The following is a 15368-nucleotide window of genomic DNA, read 5'->3' as shown; positions in this document are numbered from 1 at the left end:
CAAAACCTCTAATCTAGGCGCTTCTCAAGAAAAGAATTTGACCACCCGCCAAATCAACCAGGATGCGAAAGGCTTCTTAGCCTTCCGGACAACCCAAAAACAACAATAAAGAACATTTCAAGAGAAAGATTAAAAAGGTTATGGAATTAGGGAATTGTAGTGGTTGAGCCCTCACCCACTACTGCACTCGTTGCTACGAATGGTCCCAGAGTGTATCAGTTCTCGTAAAGAGACTGGACATTCTTAAGATAAAAAGACGCGAACACTGACTTGCTTTTCCAATAGGTTGCGTCGATTATACTTTGCAGAGATCTATTTTGTTTAAAGGCCACGGAAGTTGCGACAGCTCTAACTTCGTGTGTCCTTACCTTCAGCAAAGCTTGGTCTTCCTCATTCAGATGGGAATGAGCTTCTCGTATTAACAGTCTGATAAAATAGGATAAAGCATTCTTTGACATAGGCAAAGATGGTTTCTTAACTGAACACCATAAAGCTTCAGACGGGCCTCGTAAAGGTTTAGTTAGTTTTAAATAGAACTTAAGAGCTCTTACAGGGCATAAGACTCTTTCTAGTTCATTTCCAACCATACGATAAGTTTGGAATATCGAACGATATTGGCCAAGGCCGAGAAGGCAGCTCGTTTTTGGCTAGAAAACCAAGTTGTAAAACATGTAGCCATTTCGGATGAGAATCCGATGTTCTTGCTGAAGGCATGAATCTCACTGACTCTTTTAGCTGTGGCTAAGCATACCAGGAAAAGAGTCTTTAAGGTGAGATCTTTCAGGGAGGCTGATTGTAGCGGTTCGAACCTGTCTGACATATGGAATCTTAGTACCACGTCTAAATTCCAACCAGGTGTAACCAAACGACGCTCCTTCGTGGTCTCAAAAGACTTAAGGAGGTCCTGTAGATCTTTATTGTTGGAAAGATCTAAGCCTCTGTGACGGAAGACTGATGCCAACATGCTTCTGTAACCCTTGATAGTGGGAGCTGAAAGAGATCGTTCTTTCCTCAGAAGTAAGAGGAAGTCAGCTATTTGAGTTACAGAGGTACTGGTCGAGGATATGGATACTGACTTGCACCAGTTTCGGAAGATTTCCCACTTCGATTGGTAGACTCTAAGGGTGGATGTTCTCCTTGCTCTAGCAATCGCTCTGGCTGCCTCCTTCGAAAAGCCTCTAGCTCTCGAGAGTCTTTCGATAGTCTGAAGGCAGTCAGACGAAGAGCGTGGAGGCCTTGGTGTACCTTCTTTACGTGTGGCTGACGTAGAAGGTCCACCCTTAGGGGAAGTGTTCTGGGAACGTCTACTAGCCATCGAAGTACCTCGGTGAACCATTCTCTCGCGGGCCAGAGGGAAGCAACTAGCGTCAACCTTGTCCCTTCGTGAGAGGCGAACTTCTGCAGTACCTTGTTGACAATCTTGAACGGAGGGAATGCATATAGATCTAGATGTGACCAATCTAGGAGAAAGGCATCTATATGAACTGCTGCTGGGTCCGGGATTGGTGAGCAAAATATTGGGAGCCTCTTGGTCATCGAGGTTGCGAAGAGATCTATGGTTGGCTGGCCCCAGGTGGCCCAAAGTCTCTTGCATACATCCTTGTGGAGGGTCCATTCTGTTGGAATTATTTGTCCCTTCCGACTGAGACAATCTGCCATGACATTCAAGTTGCCTTGGATGAACCTCGTTACTAGTGATATGTCTAGACCTTTTGACCAGGTGAGGAGGTCCCTTGCGATCTCGTACAACGTCAGAGAGTAGGTCCCTCCTTGCTTGGAGATGTACGCCAAAGCCGTGGTGTTGTCCGAGTTCACCTCCACCACTTTGCCTTGAAGGAGAGACCTGAAGCTTTTCCAGGCCAGACGTACTGTCAGTAGCTCCTTGCAGTTGAAATGCACTGTCCTTTGACTCGAGTTCCATAATCCCGAGCATTCCCGACCGTCTAATGTCGCACCCCAGCCTACGTCCGATGCGTCCGAGAAGAGAACGTGGTTGGGAGTCTGAACAGTCAGGGGAAGACCCTCTCTTAGGTTGATATAGTCCTTTCACCCAGTCAGACAAGACTTCATCTTTTCGGAAACCGGGATCGAGACCGCTTCTAGCGTCTTGTCCTTTTTCCAGTGAAAAGCTAGATGGTATAGAAGAGGACGGAGGTGTAGTCTTCCTAGTGACACAAATTGATCCACGGATGACAGCGTCCCTACCAGACTCATCCACAGCCTGACTGAGCAGCGTTCCTTCTTCAGCATCTTCTGGATGGATAGCAGGGCTGGGGGCTGATCGTCTTGTTCAGCAACGTCCTCATCAGAGGGTTCCTCATCCGAAACTGATGAGGAAACGGCAACGGAGTGGGCAACGTCTGACTCGCTTAATCCGGTCGCACTGGTGGATGCGTGACGGAGCCGGACGCAATATCATGGAACTGCTGCACAGTCTGTGAACTGTCAACAACCATGGGTGCGCGAGGAAGTACAGCGTCAACCCGAAACTGTCTAGACTGTCTGGGTTGTGCAGTCAACACCCTACCGGGTTGCTGAGGTTGACGCACTGCGTCACAACAAGTCACCTCTGCTGGTTGTTGAACGTCCTGAACGTCAACAACCACCTCCGAGCGTCGCTTAACGTCAACGTGCGGCTGGCAACCCACACTGGGTCGCATCGGTGGAGGAACCACCTCAACTGGCAGACGCGAGTAGGTTACCTCAGCGTCAACAGGGCGCACAACCGACCGGTTGGAAGGTTGTTGGCCAGGAGGTTCTTCTCCGCATTTAAGTCCTCTATCAAGGACGCAAGCTTGGACTGCATGTCTTGCAGCAAAGCCAATTTAGGGTCTACGGGAGCAGGTGTGGCAACAGACGGGGTTAGCGACTGAGGCGGAACCGTTTACCATCCCTGAAAGCCTTGTTATGCGTGACATAATAGTACAGCAAAACTTCAAAGGCTCGACAATAGGTGAGAAGTTGACTTGTAAACAACTTGGAGCGTCTCCTGGCTAGGCGCCAGGGAGAGTCTACCAGAATTGAGAAGTCTATCTGGGCAGAGGCATGAACTCCCAAGCCGAGAACTTCTCTCGTGTCATATCATACTCTCGCTCTATAAACCAGTTTAAAAGAAGGGAAAGCAAAAGCTGTATCCCCCAAACTCCTCCTGGTGAAAAAACCAGTCGCCTAGCCAACATAACGCTCTCTAGAAGAGCGAGAGAGCACTAGCTTAAAAACAACGGCTTCGAAGTAGCTAGGCCTAGTGTAAGCTCTGACGTTTAGGCGAACGAGGAGCAGCAGTTACAAGATCCGGACGAAGATCCTTAAAAAAAAAAATCATCATGATTTAATTAAAGTCCATAGGAGGCTAAGCAGCTTAAGGCTCCTCTCCATCCGACAGAGTCCTCAAGGGAATATCAGTAGGAGGGAGAACAGCAACTTCCTCATCTACAGGAACCTTGTCCGATAAAAGCTGAGTCTCTCACTGGTGCATTAGTAGCGGACCAGAACGCAACGTCATGTAACTGCTTGACAGTCTGTGAACTGTCAACAACTGAACTGTCAACCACAACAGGTGCGTGAGGACGTACAGCGTCCACTCGAGACTGCTTTGACTGCCTAGACTGAGCAGTCAAAACAACTCTAGAATGCGCAGGTTGACGCACCGCGTCAAAACAAAACAACTTAGACTGTTGTTGTACCTCGCGAACGTCAACGGAAGGTTCCGTGCGTCGCTGAACGTCAACATGCGGCTGGCAGGGTACACTGGAACGCATGGGTGGCGGGACTTTCTCAGCTGGAGTGCGGCAGAAGGTCGCCTCAGCGTCCACAGGACGCACAACTGTGGTTGGTTGTAGGCTAGAGGTTGGTGCAGCGTCAACCTTCTCCGCACGAAAGTCCTGCATCAATGACGTTAACTGAGACTGCATGGTCTGCAGCAAAGACCACTTAGGGTCTACAGGAGCAGGTGCGGCAACAGACGGTGTGACTGCCTGATGCGGTACCGCTTTGCCTCTCTTAGGAGGTGAGCAGTCGTCGGAAGACTGCAGCGAGTCCGAACTGACCCAGTGGCTACAACTGGGCCGTTGGACTTGCGTGGAAGGGACCGACTTGCGCTTAAGAAGCCGCGAGACCTTGGTCCATGGTTTCTTACGAGAAACCTCTTCTGCAGACGAGGAATAAATGGGCTCTCTCGTCTTTGTGTGGGTGGGGCGATCTTGGGTAGATACGCCCGAAATCACGGAGGGAACGTCTGTTCGCTGATTAAAGCCTCTCGAACCCTTTGGTCGTACGACATTGCTTCTCCCCTGGGCTTGGGAGCTTGCAAGAGGTCCCGGACTGGGAGGACGACAGGCACGAACAGACGAACCCTCGGACGCAACACTGTAACACTTTGCGCTGTAACACTTTGCGTATATCACTTTATCACTTCGATTTTCTGTTTTGCACTTATTTCTACCTGAAACACGCAATTCTACCCTTCATTAAAAGGTAGTAATTGCGAAATTAGTCGTATAATGCAAGCTCATAATACCAGCAAAAAACAGAAAACATATTTTAAGATAAAAAGAAAAATCAGTGGCTGGGAAAGAGACTAAACACTAGTTCATATAACTACGTTTTCAATCTCTCACCGCACATAGCCTGGGGACGAGAATAAAAACCTAAAAACGTTTTATCCTTCCTCCCCGTACAGAGACTAGGGACGAGAGTAACACGAGAACAACGTTACCCGCTTGAACGGAACGTTTACTCTCCTCTCTCTCCCTCCGTCTCTATCTCTCTCTCTCTTTCTCTCTTGATTTCGCACCTAAGAGAAGAGCCCAATTATATATCGTCAAAAAAAAACATGTTATTTGACTAAAGGAAAAAACTGAAAGGTTTTTCAAATAAAAAGTTCCTTTAAATTAGAATTTAAAACATTTAAGCTAAGAAAGAATGAACAAAACGTCAGAATCGATTTACTCTTACTGCAAAGTGAAACCGTGATACACTCTCTCTCTATCGTAACGATAGAGCGCATGTTGAACGTCCTGAACGTCAACAACTGCGTAGCATAAAAAAACTAAACGTTAGTTCATCTTTGAAAACAGTACGAAGACTATCAAAGAAAATCTTTCATAAAATATTACATTTAAAAAGTTTTAAATCCTTAGCTCTTTAAAAGCTAATTACGATATAAAGGGCTCAACGTTGATTAACTTCGGTTTCCAAGTTAGGACCGCCTACTCTCGGGAAAGTTCTATATAAACAAAACATTAAAATTATTTTTATATGTTTATAATAAATGGAAAGTTAATCGAAGAGGCCTAATAAAGGCGGAGAGATATAAAATATATAGAGGAAAATCTATAACGTGATATAATTACTAAAAGCCTAAACATACTTTCGTCTAAGGGAAGGGTCGGCCATTTAAAAGTGAAAGAAAGTCCATACTATCTTTGTCACCATAATTAAATCTATCCAAAACGAGTTCAAGTTTTGAGATGAAGATAAAACACCTGCATAGCGAAAGCTCAAAACTAGAATAGTGTACTTCACCAATAGTTGTAAAAACAAATCCAGTTAGCACAGCGAATTAGTAGGTCTTGCCGGTAGCCCGACAGAGAGAAAATTGAGTTCTGTGTTTACATTGAGTACTGAGTACCTGCACGACAGATGGCGCTGTTGAAGTACACCCCCTACCTGCATAGCGATCGCTGGCGGATTTTTAACGTAGAGTTTTCTGTCGAGCAACAGAGTTGCAGCTTATATAATCACCGGCTAAGTTTAATATTGAAAAATTCATAATTAATGAGGATATCATAATACAAATATATATACATATAGCCTCAGATTTTTTCAAAGACATATGATACAGTACTTACAAACCACATACAAACATCAAGACATACCTGGAAATTGACTAGATACTTTTCATTAAGATTGTCATCCTCTAGTGCCTCAATCCCACCATGCAGCTTGTCATATAGTTGCGCCTTCTTTTCTAGCACAGACCTGATGACGATACTTTCAATTATATACAAGTTTTAATGTGCTTAAACATTCTCAAAATAATTCTAAAGGGCTCAAACTTTCCTCAAAATTGGTATACTCTTATTTCTTATAATAAAACCATTTCTTTTACAAAAGCCAATACTTCTAACTACTGTAATTGCTTCTAAATCATTATAAATAACAAAAGTACAGTTCTACTGGCTGAACAAGAATAGCAGTTGAAACCTAAAATGAAAACTTACATATTTCATTAACCATATTTAACATTTACATACCCATTACTTTGCAAATAGAGGTATTTAATTTGTCTAAAAATACAAAGTACAACTAATTTTGTAATACAAGCAAATAAATTATATTGTTATTTGCTTGTTGCAATGTTTCCACGGTAAAGATTCTGGAAGAGCTCAGTTCAAACGGGCGAGTGGTGCACATGTTCATTGAGTTGAACTGGTCCCTGTTAACATACCCAAGCATCCCTCATATTGCAAGAATCTGACAAGTGGAACATGGGCATGAAGGTGAGCTATTAAGTATAGCTGAAGGAGTTTTTTTTTTACAAAATTAGTTTCACATTTCATATTCAGCAAAAGCTAAATTTGTTCAGTAACAAACCCAAAACATGAATCTCAAATTAGGTAGGAAGACTTGAAGTACGTATTCAAATCATAATTTCATGAAAGGAGACACCTGATCCTAAATAGCCAAAAAGATAAAAGCTACAAGCCAATTATAAATCTTTGCATACTGTTCATATAGGCTTCAAGAGTATACAATACTGTATTGGTAAAATAACGAGTTTATGTTGTAATAACGAGTTTATGTTGTAATAACGAGTTTATGTTGTAAGAACCGTTACCAAGCGTCTCTCAACGATATTCTGGTTACCAAAAATGTTATTTTCCTTAGTAAAATAAATTTTTGAATATACTTACCCGATGATCATATAGCTGCATCCCTGCTGCCCGACAGAAAAAACCTACGGGAGGAATACGCCAGCGATCGCTATACAGGTGGGGGTGTACATCAACAGCGCCATCTGTCAAGTAGGTACTCAAGTACTCGATGTCAACAACGAACCAATTTTCTCCTCTGTCCCACTGGTTCTCTATTGGGGAGGAAGGGTGGGTCCTTTAATTTATGATCATCGGGTAAGTATATTCAAAAATTTATTTTACTAAGGAAAATAACATTTTTCAATATCAAACTTACCCGATGATCATATAGCTGATTCACACCCAGGGGGGTGGGTAGAGACCAGCATAACAAGTTGACATTATGAGCTAAGTATTCCGTATTTCATTTTAGCAGTTATTCAAAATAACAAGCATAAAATAAATAAGTACCTGGTAAGGAAGACGACTTGAACAATTACTCTGCCTTTTTAAGTACGTCTTCCTTACTGAGCCTCGCGATCCTCATAGGATGCTGAGCGACTCCTAGGAGCTGAAGTATGAAGGGTTGCAACCCATACTAAAGGTCCTCATCAAAACCTCTAATCTAGGCGCTTCTCAAGAAATGATTTTGACCACCCGCCAAATCAAGTAGGATGCGAAAGGCTTCTTAGCCTTCCGGACAACCCAAAAATATTTCAAGAGAAAGATTAAAAAGGTTCTGGAATTAGGGAATTGTAGTGGTGGAACCCCTACCACTACTGCACTCGTTGCTACGAATGGTCCCAGAGTGTAGCAGTTCTCGTAAAGAGACTGGACATTCTTAAGATAAAAGACGCGAACACTGATTTGCTTTTCCAATAGGTTGCGTCGAATGTATTTTGCAGAGATCTATTTTGTTTAAAGGCCACGGAAGTTGTGACAGCTCTAACTTCGTGTGTCCTTACCTTCAGCCAAGCTTGGTCTTCCTCATTCAGAAGGGAATGAGCTTCTCGTATTAACAGTCTGATAAAAATAGGATAAAGAATTCTCTGACATAGGCAAAGATGAATTCTTAACTGAACACCATAAAGCTTCAGACGGGCCTCGTAAAGGTTTTAAAATAGAACTTAAGAGCTCTTACAGGACATAATACTCTTTCTAGTTCATTTCCAACCATACGATAAGTTTGGAATATCGAACGATATTGGTCAAGGCCGAGAAGGCAGCTCGTGTTTGGCTAGAAAACCAAGATGTAGAACATGTAGCCGTTTCGGATGAGAATCCGATGTTCTTGCTGAAGGCATGAATCTCACTGACTCTTTTAGCTGTGGTTAAGCATATCAGGAAAAGAGTCTTAAAGGTGAGATCTTTCAGGGAGGCTGATTGAAGTGGTTCGAACCTGTCTAACATAAGGAATCTTAGAACCACGTCTAAATTCCAACCAGGTGTAACCAAACGACGCTCCTTCGTGGTCTCAAAAGACTTAAGGAGGTCCTGTAGATCTTTATTGTAGGAAAGATCTAAGCCTCTGTGACGGAAGACTGATGCCAACATGCTTCTGTAACCCTTGATAGTGGGAGCTGAAAGAGATCGCTCTTTCCTCAGATATAAGAGGAAGTCAGCTATTTGAGTTACAGAGGTACTGGTCGAGGATACGGATACTGACTTGCACCAGTTTCGGAAGATTTCCCACTTCGATTGGTAGACTCTAAGGGTGGATGTTCTCCTTGCTCTAGCAATCGCTCTGGTTGCCTCCTTCGAAAAACCTCTAGTTCTCGAGAGTCTTTCGATACTCTGAAGGCAGTGAGACGAAGAGCGTGGAGGCCTTGGAGTACCTTCTTTACGCGTGGCAGACGTAGCAGGTCCACCCTTAGGGGAAGAGTTCTGGGAACGTCTACTAGCCATCGAAGTACCTCGGTAAGTTATTCTCTCGCGGGCCAGAGGGAAGCAACTAGTGTCAACTTTGTCCCTTCGTGAGAGGCGAACTTCTGCAGTACCTTGTTGACAATCTAGAACGGAGGGAATGCATAAGATCTAGATGAGACCAGTCTAGTAGAAAGGCATCTATAAGAACTACTGCTGGGTCCGGGATAGGTGAGCAAAGTATTGAGAGCCTCTTGGACATCGAGGTTGCGAAGAGATCTATGGTTGGCTGGCCCCAGGTGACCCAAAGTCTCTTGCATACATCCTTGTGGAGGGTCCAATATGTTGGAATTATTGTCCCTTCCTACTGAGACAATCTGCTAAGACATTCAAGTTGCCTTGGATGAAACTTGTTACTAGTGAAAAGTCTAGACCTGTTGAACAGGAGAGGAGGTCACTTGCGAACTCGTACCATGTCAGAGAGTAGGTCCCTCCTTGCTAGGAGATGTACATCAAAGCAGGGAGTTGACCGTGTTCACCTCCATTACTTTGCCTTGAAGGAGAGACCTGAAGCTTTTCCAGGTCAGACGTACTGCCAGAAGCTTCTTGCAGTTGAAATGCATTGTCCTTTGACTCGAGTTCCATAATCCTGAGCATTCCCTACCGCCTAAGGTCGCACCCCAGCCTACGTCTGATGCGTCAGAGAAGAGAACGTGGTTGGGAGTCTGAACAGTCAGGGGAAGACCCTTTCAAAGGTTGATAAAGTCCTTTCATCAAGTCAGACCAGACTTATCTTCCGGAAACCGGGATCGAGACCGCTTCTAACGTCTTGTCCTTTTCCAGTGAAGAGCTAGATGAAACCGAAGAGGACGGAGGTGTAGTCTTCCAAGTGACACCAATTGAACCACGGATGACAGTGTCCTAACCAGACTCATCCACAGCCTGACAGGGCCGTGTTCCTTCTTCAGCATCTTCTGGATGGATAGCAGGGCTGGGGGTTGATCGTCTTGTTCAGCCATGTCCTCATCAGAGGGTTCCTCATCCGAAACTGATGAGGAAACGGCAACGGAGTGGGCAACGTCTGACTCGCTGAATCCGGTCGCACTGGTGGATGCGTGACGGAGCCGGACACAAGATCATGGTACTGCACAGTCTGTGAACTGTCAACCATGGAGACGCGAGGAAGTACAGCGACAACCCGAAACTGTCTAGACTGTCTGGGTTGTGCAGACAACCCCTTATCGGGTTGCTGAGGTTGCCGCACTGCGTCACAACAAGTCACCTCTGCTGGGTGTTGAACGTCTTCCTAGTGACACACTGAACATCCACAACCACCTCCGAGATTCGCTTAACGTCAACGTGCGACTGGCAACCCACACTGGGTCGCACCGGTGGAGGAACCATCTCAACTGGCGGACGTGAGTAGGATACCTCAGCTTCAACAGGGCGTACAACCAACCAGTAGGAAGGTTGTTGGCTAGAAGGTTCTTCTCCGTAAAAAATCCTCTATCAAGGACTAAGCTTGGACTGCATGTCTTGCAACAAAGCCCAAGGTCTATGGGAGCAGGTGTGGCAACAGACGGGGTTAGCGACTGAAGCGGAACCATTTACCCTCCCTGGAAGCATGTTATGCTTTAATTAAAGTCCATAGGAGGCTAAGCAGCTTAAGGCTCCTCTCCAAATGACAGAGTCCTCAAGGGAATATCAGAAGGAGGGAGAACAGCACTATCTCATCTACCGGAACCATGTCCGAGAAAAGCTAGGTATTCTCAGTGAGGGTTTCACTGGTGCATAAGCAGCAGACCAGAAGGCAACGTTATGTAACTGCTTGACAGTCTGTGAACTGTCAAAAACTGAACTGTCAACCCCAACAGGTGCGTGAGGACATACAGCACTGGTGTATTAGTAGCAGACCAGAATGCAACGTCATGTAACTGCTAGACAGTCTGTGAGTTGGCAACAACCAAAGCTGTGTGGGGAAGCCTCAACTCCTGACTGACTAGTTTGCTGCGGGCGAGTGGCGGTAACCACAGTGTGTTGTGGAGGCTGACACACCGTGTCAAAACACGGCAGCTTGTGGTAGCTCACGCACGGCAACGGAGTGCTCCGTGTGTCTGTGGGAGTCAGCATGCGTCTGGCAGGGTCGACTGCGCATGGGTGGAGGAGCTCTCACAACAAGAGTGTGGGAGCAGGCAGCCATGCTGGGCGCACAACCGTGGCAGGCTGTAGGCCAACGGGTGCATCGTCAACCTTCTCGGCAGTCGGAGTGTGGGAGCTGGCAACAACAAAAGCGGAGTGCTGGTGCGTGGGAGGGACTGCCGTGGGTTGCGGAGCATGCCGCATTGCGTCAAAACACGGCAGCTTGACAGCACCTTCCCACTGCTGATGCGGTAGCTCACGCATGTCAACGGAGGGTGCAGCATGAACATGCGTCTGGCAGGGTAGACTGCGCATCGGTGGTGGAGCTCTCACAGGTGGAGTGTGGGAGCAGGCAGCCGCAGTATCTGCTGAGCGCACAACCGTGGCAGGTTGTAGGTTAACAGGTGCAGTGTCAACCTTCTCAGCACGATACTCCTGCATGAAGGAAGCAAGCTGAGACTGCATAGTCTGCAGCATGGACCACTAGGGTCTACAAAATACGGCAACAACGGAGCTACTGTCCGTTGTGACTGAGGGTCTAAAACAGCTGGTGCGGCAACAGACGGAGTTACTGCCTGTTGCGGTACCACCTTGCCTCTCTTGGGAGGTGTGCAGTCGTCGGATGACTGCAGCGAGTCCGAACTGACCCAGTGGCTACACCTAGGCCGTTGGACTTGCGCGGAAGGGACCGACTTGCATTTAAAAAGCTGCAAGATTTGGTCCATGGTTTCTGCGAGAAACCTCTTCCGCAGACGAGGAATAAATGGGCTCTCTCGTCTTTGTGTGGGTGGGGTGATCACGTCGGCAACGTGTGTAGATACACCCGAAACCACGGAGGGAAACGTCTGTTCGTCGATCAAGGCCTGTGGAACCCATAAGTCCTTCGACATTACTTCTCCCCTGGGCTTGGGAGCTTGTAAGAGGTATCGGACTAGGTGAACAACTGGCACGAACAGACGAACCCTCGAACGCAACACTGTAACACTTTGCGCATATCACTTTATCACTTTTGATTTTCTGTCTGCACTTATTTCACTGAAATCGAAACTTTAACTGATTTCCACCTGAAACACGCAATCCTATCCTTCATTAAAAGGTAGTAATTGCGAAAACAGTTTACAATGCAACAGAAAAACATAATTAAAGATAAAGAATTCAGTGGCTGGAAAAGAGACTACAGTAAACACTAGATCAAATAAACTACGTTTAAAATCTCTCACCGCATAAAGCCTGGGAACAAGAATAAAACTCTAGAAACGTTTTACCTTCTTCCCCTACAGCGACTAGGGAGAAGAGAAAAAAAAACGAGAACAACGTTACCCGCTTGAACGAAACGTTTATTCTCCTCTCTCTCCCTCCGTCTCTATCTCTCTCTCTCTTCTCTCTTGACTTAGAACCTGAGAGAAGAGCCCAATTAAATATCGTTAAACCATATTATTTGCTAAAGGAAAAAACTGAAAGGTTTCCCAAATAAAAAGGTCCTTTATTTAGAATTTAAACCATTTAAGCTAAGAAAGAATGAACGAAACGCTAGAATCGGTTTACTCTTACTGCAACGTGAAACCGTGAAATACTCTCTCTCTATCGTAACGATAGAGCGCATGTTGAACGTTCTGAACGTCAACAACTGCGGAGACTAAACTAAACGTTAGTTCAACTTTGAAAACAGTACGAGACTATCAAAGAAATTCTTTCAAAAACATTAAAATTAAAAAGGTATAAATTCTTAAAAGGTAAATACGATATGACGGGCTCAATGTTAATTAACTTCGGTTCCAAGTAAGGACCGCCTACTATTAGGAAAGGTTGCATATAAACAAACATAAAAATTAATTTTTATAAGTTTATAAAAAAATGGAAAGTTAATCGAAGAGGCCTATAAAGGCGGAGAGATATAAAATAAATAGATCTATAACTTGTTAAGCAAAATTACCAAAAACCTAAACACACTTCCGTCTAAGGGAAGGGTCGGCCATTTAAAAGTGAAAGAGAGTCCATACTCTCTTCGTCACCAACACTTCCGTCTAAGGGAAGGGTCGGCCATTTAAATCATAATTAAATCTATCAAAAACGAGTTCAAGTTTTGAAATGAAGATAAAACCCCTGCATAGCGAAAGCTCAAAACTGGAAAAGTGTACTTCACCAAATGGTTGTGAAAACAAATCCAGTTAGGGACGGCGTATTTAGTAGGTCTTGCCTGTGGCACGACAGAGGGAAAATTGGTTCGTTGTTGACATCGAGTACTTGAGTACCTACTTGACAGATGGCGCTGTTGATGTACACCCCCACCTGTATAGCGATCGCTGGCGTATTCCTCCCGTAGGTTTTTTCTGTCGGGCAGCAGGGATGCAGCTATATGATCATCGGGTAAGTTTGATATTGAAAAACTAAAATCACAAGAATGCTCAAGTAGAGGCTCAACTCCCAAACTGATGGGGAGAGTGAAAGGACCACAACCATTAGTGAAAATGGCCAAAGTAAAAATGGGCTGGTGGGGCATTTCCCTCACCTGCACTTCATCCACAAACCACCGTATTATAAATCAACATCTACTTCTTGCTAATGCTGATGTATATTGTATTCCTCCTAAAAGAAGAAACTTGATATTCCAGTCGGAATAAATATGAACTGAAAGAAGTTAGGGATAAACCAAAGTCTGGAGTCAGTCCTTATACATCATTCAGACAATAGTGAGAATTATCTTTAGCTTCATTGTCTGACTTGTCAATTTCGGAAATTTCGGTGAAATATTGTAGTCTGAAAAGGAATAAAACACATATCCCATCTGGACTTCACTTACCCAATGATCATTATTTACTAAATATAATCTAACCTATTCTACAGCTTTATATTTTGTACATAGAGATAAATACATAGCATATGAATTCTATAAAACAATACAAAAAATTTCAATTAGGAATAAAGTACAGATTTCTATACACTACCTGATATTTTCTTCACTTCGAGACTCTTCCTTTTCTTGCAATTTGTCCTTGATATCTCTAAGTGCAACTCCTGCATTTTGATAATTAAATGAATTTGATTTGCCAGGTTTCTGTTCCTTTTTCCGAGTAAAACCTTTCTGGATACCACACTGCTTACTAGCTTCTACACGCTTCTTGTGAAGTTCTGCTCGCAACCCAACAAGCTGGAACATACAGTAAATGTATTTCACATTACCAACACTTCTATTACAGTTAAAAGCATTATGCACCATCATAATTTAACATGTTCCATAGAAGTGAACTACACTATATGTAATACAATGTTGATGTTAGATTAAGTTTTCTTTATACTACCAAGCCGCTTGAGCTGTCAGAATCATCCTAAGAATAGGTTACATACAATTTAACTATTATAAAAACAAATTCTAAAAATAATATTTAATACAGGACAAATTACACTAATGCTCAAATTGCCACAAACTCCAAAACCAAATGGCTAATGAGAAAAATAAGTTTTTACAATTAGTGTAATCTAATTTTTCTTTCTTAAGAACTCTGAAATAAGAATAAACTACATACTAACCTTACTACTGTATTACAAATATAGAAGGAAATTTACTTCTTTATTAAGTTAACAAAATAGGTTTGTAAGGAACAGTTTTTCATATGCTGTATAACAATATTTAATAACCCTTTTTCAAATACTGTACTGTATTCTTGCATTTATATATGGATAAGCAAACATGAAAGTTTAACATTACTGTACAGTATTATTTCTATGAATCTCCTCTGATTATTCTCTAGAAGCTCTGTTTAATTGACACTTATCTGTACAATTTTAGAAATTTTAAAACTTTCTCATTTTCTTTCCCTTCGATAAACTCCTGCTTTTAGCAAAAGAATGGATCATTCTAGTGGTAAGTAGTAAGAAGCCCAGAACTGAAACCCCCAAGTCTCTGTCCCTTCAGTTTAGTTTAGACATTATTATTATTTTTATTTTTATTATTATTATTATTATTATTATTATTATTATTATTATTATTATCATTAATATTATCATCATTAATATTACTTGCCCAGGTACAACCCTACAGTAGTTGAAAAAGCAGGATGCCATAAGCCCAGGGGCACCAATGGGGAAAATAGCCCAGTGAGGAAAGGAAACAAGGAAAACTAAAATACTTTAAGAACAATAACAACATTAAAATAAATATTTCCTATATAAACTATAAAAACTTTAACAAATCAAGAGGAAGAGAAATTAGATAGAAAAAGAGTGCCCGAGAGTACCTTCAAGTAAGAGCAGTGGAAAACCATGGTACAGAGGTTATGGCACTAACCAAGACTAGAGAACAATGGTTTGATTTTGGAGTGTCCTTCGCCTAGAAGAGCTGCTGGCCATAGCTAAAAAGTCTCTTCTACCCTTACCAAGAGGAAAGAAGCCACTGAACAATTACAGTGCAGTAGTTAATCTCTTGGGTGAAGAAGAATTGTTTGGTAATCTCAGTGTTGTCAGGTGTATGAGGACAGAGTAGAATCAGTAAAGAATATTCCAGACTATTCGGTA

The 15368-nt window shown here is 43.4% G+C and overlaps 1 protein-coding gene across 1 annotated transcript in view; it reads right to left on the bottom strand.

Moving 5' to 3' along the window:
• Positions 1–15368, bottom strand: part of LOC137622791 (coiled-coil domain-containing protein 174-like) — a 48799-nt gene that overhangs the window by 23036 nt on the left and 10395 nt on the right. Inside the window, exons 2-3 of the mRNA XM_068353390.1 lie at positions 13802–14004; positions 5877–5979 (exon numbers count right to left, since the gene is read on the bottom strand). Coding sequence (XP_068209491.1) covers positions 5877–5979; positions 13802–14004 — 306 coding nt within the window. The remainder of the gene's footprint in view (positions 1–5876; positions 5980–13801; positions 14005–15368) is intronic.

Source organism: Palaemon carinicauda, chromosome 2 (assembly GCF_036898095.1).
Source record: "Palaemon carinicauda isolate YSFRI2023 chromosome 2, ASM3689809v2, whole genome shotgun sequence".
In the NCBI taxonomy this organism is placed as follows: domain Eukaryota; kingdom Metazoa; phylum Arthropoda; class Malacostraca; order Decapoda; family Palaemonidae; genus Palaemon; species Palaemon carinicauda.
The sequence above is the reverse complement of the archived record's forward strand: the minus strand, read 5'-3'. Positions and strand labels throughout refer to the sequence as shown.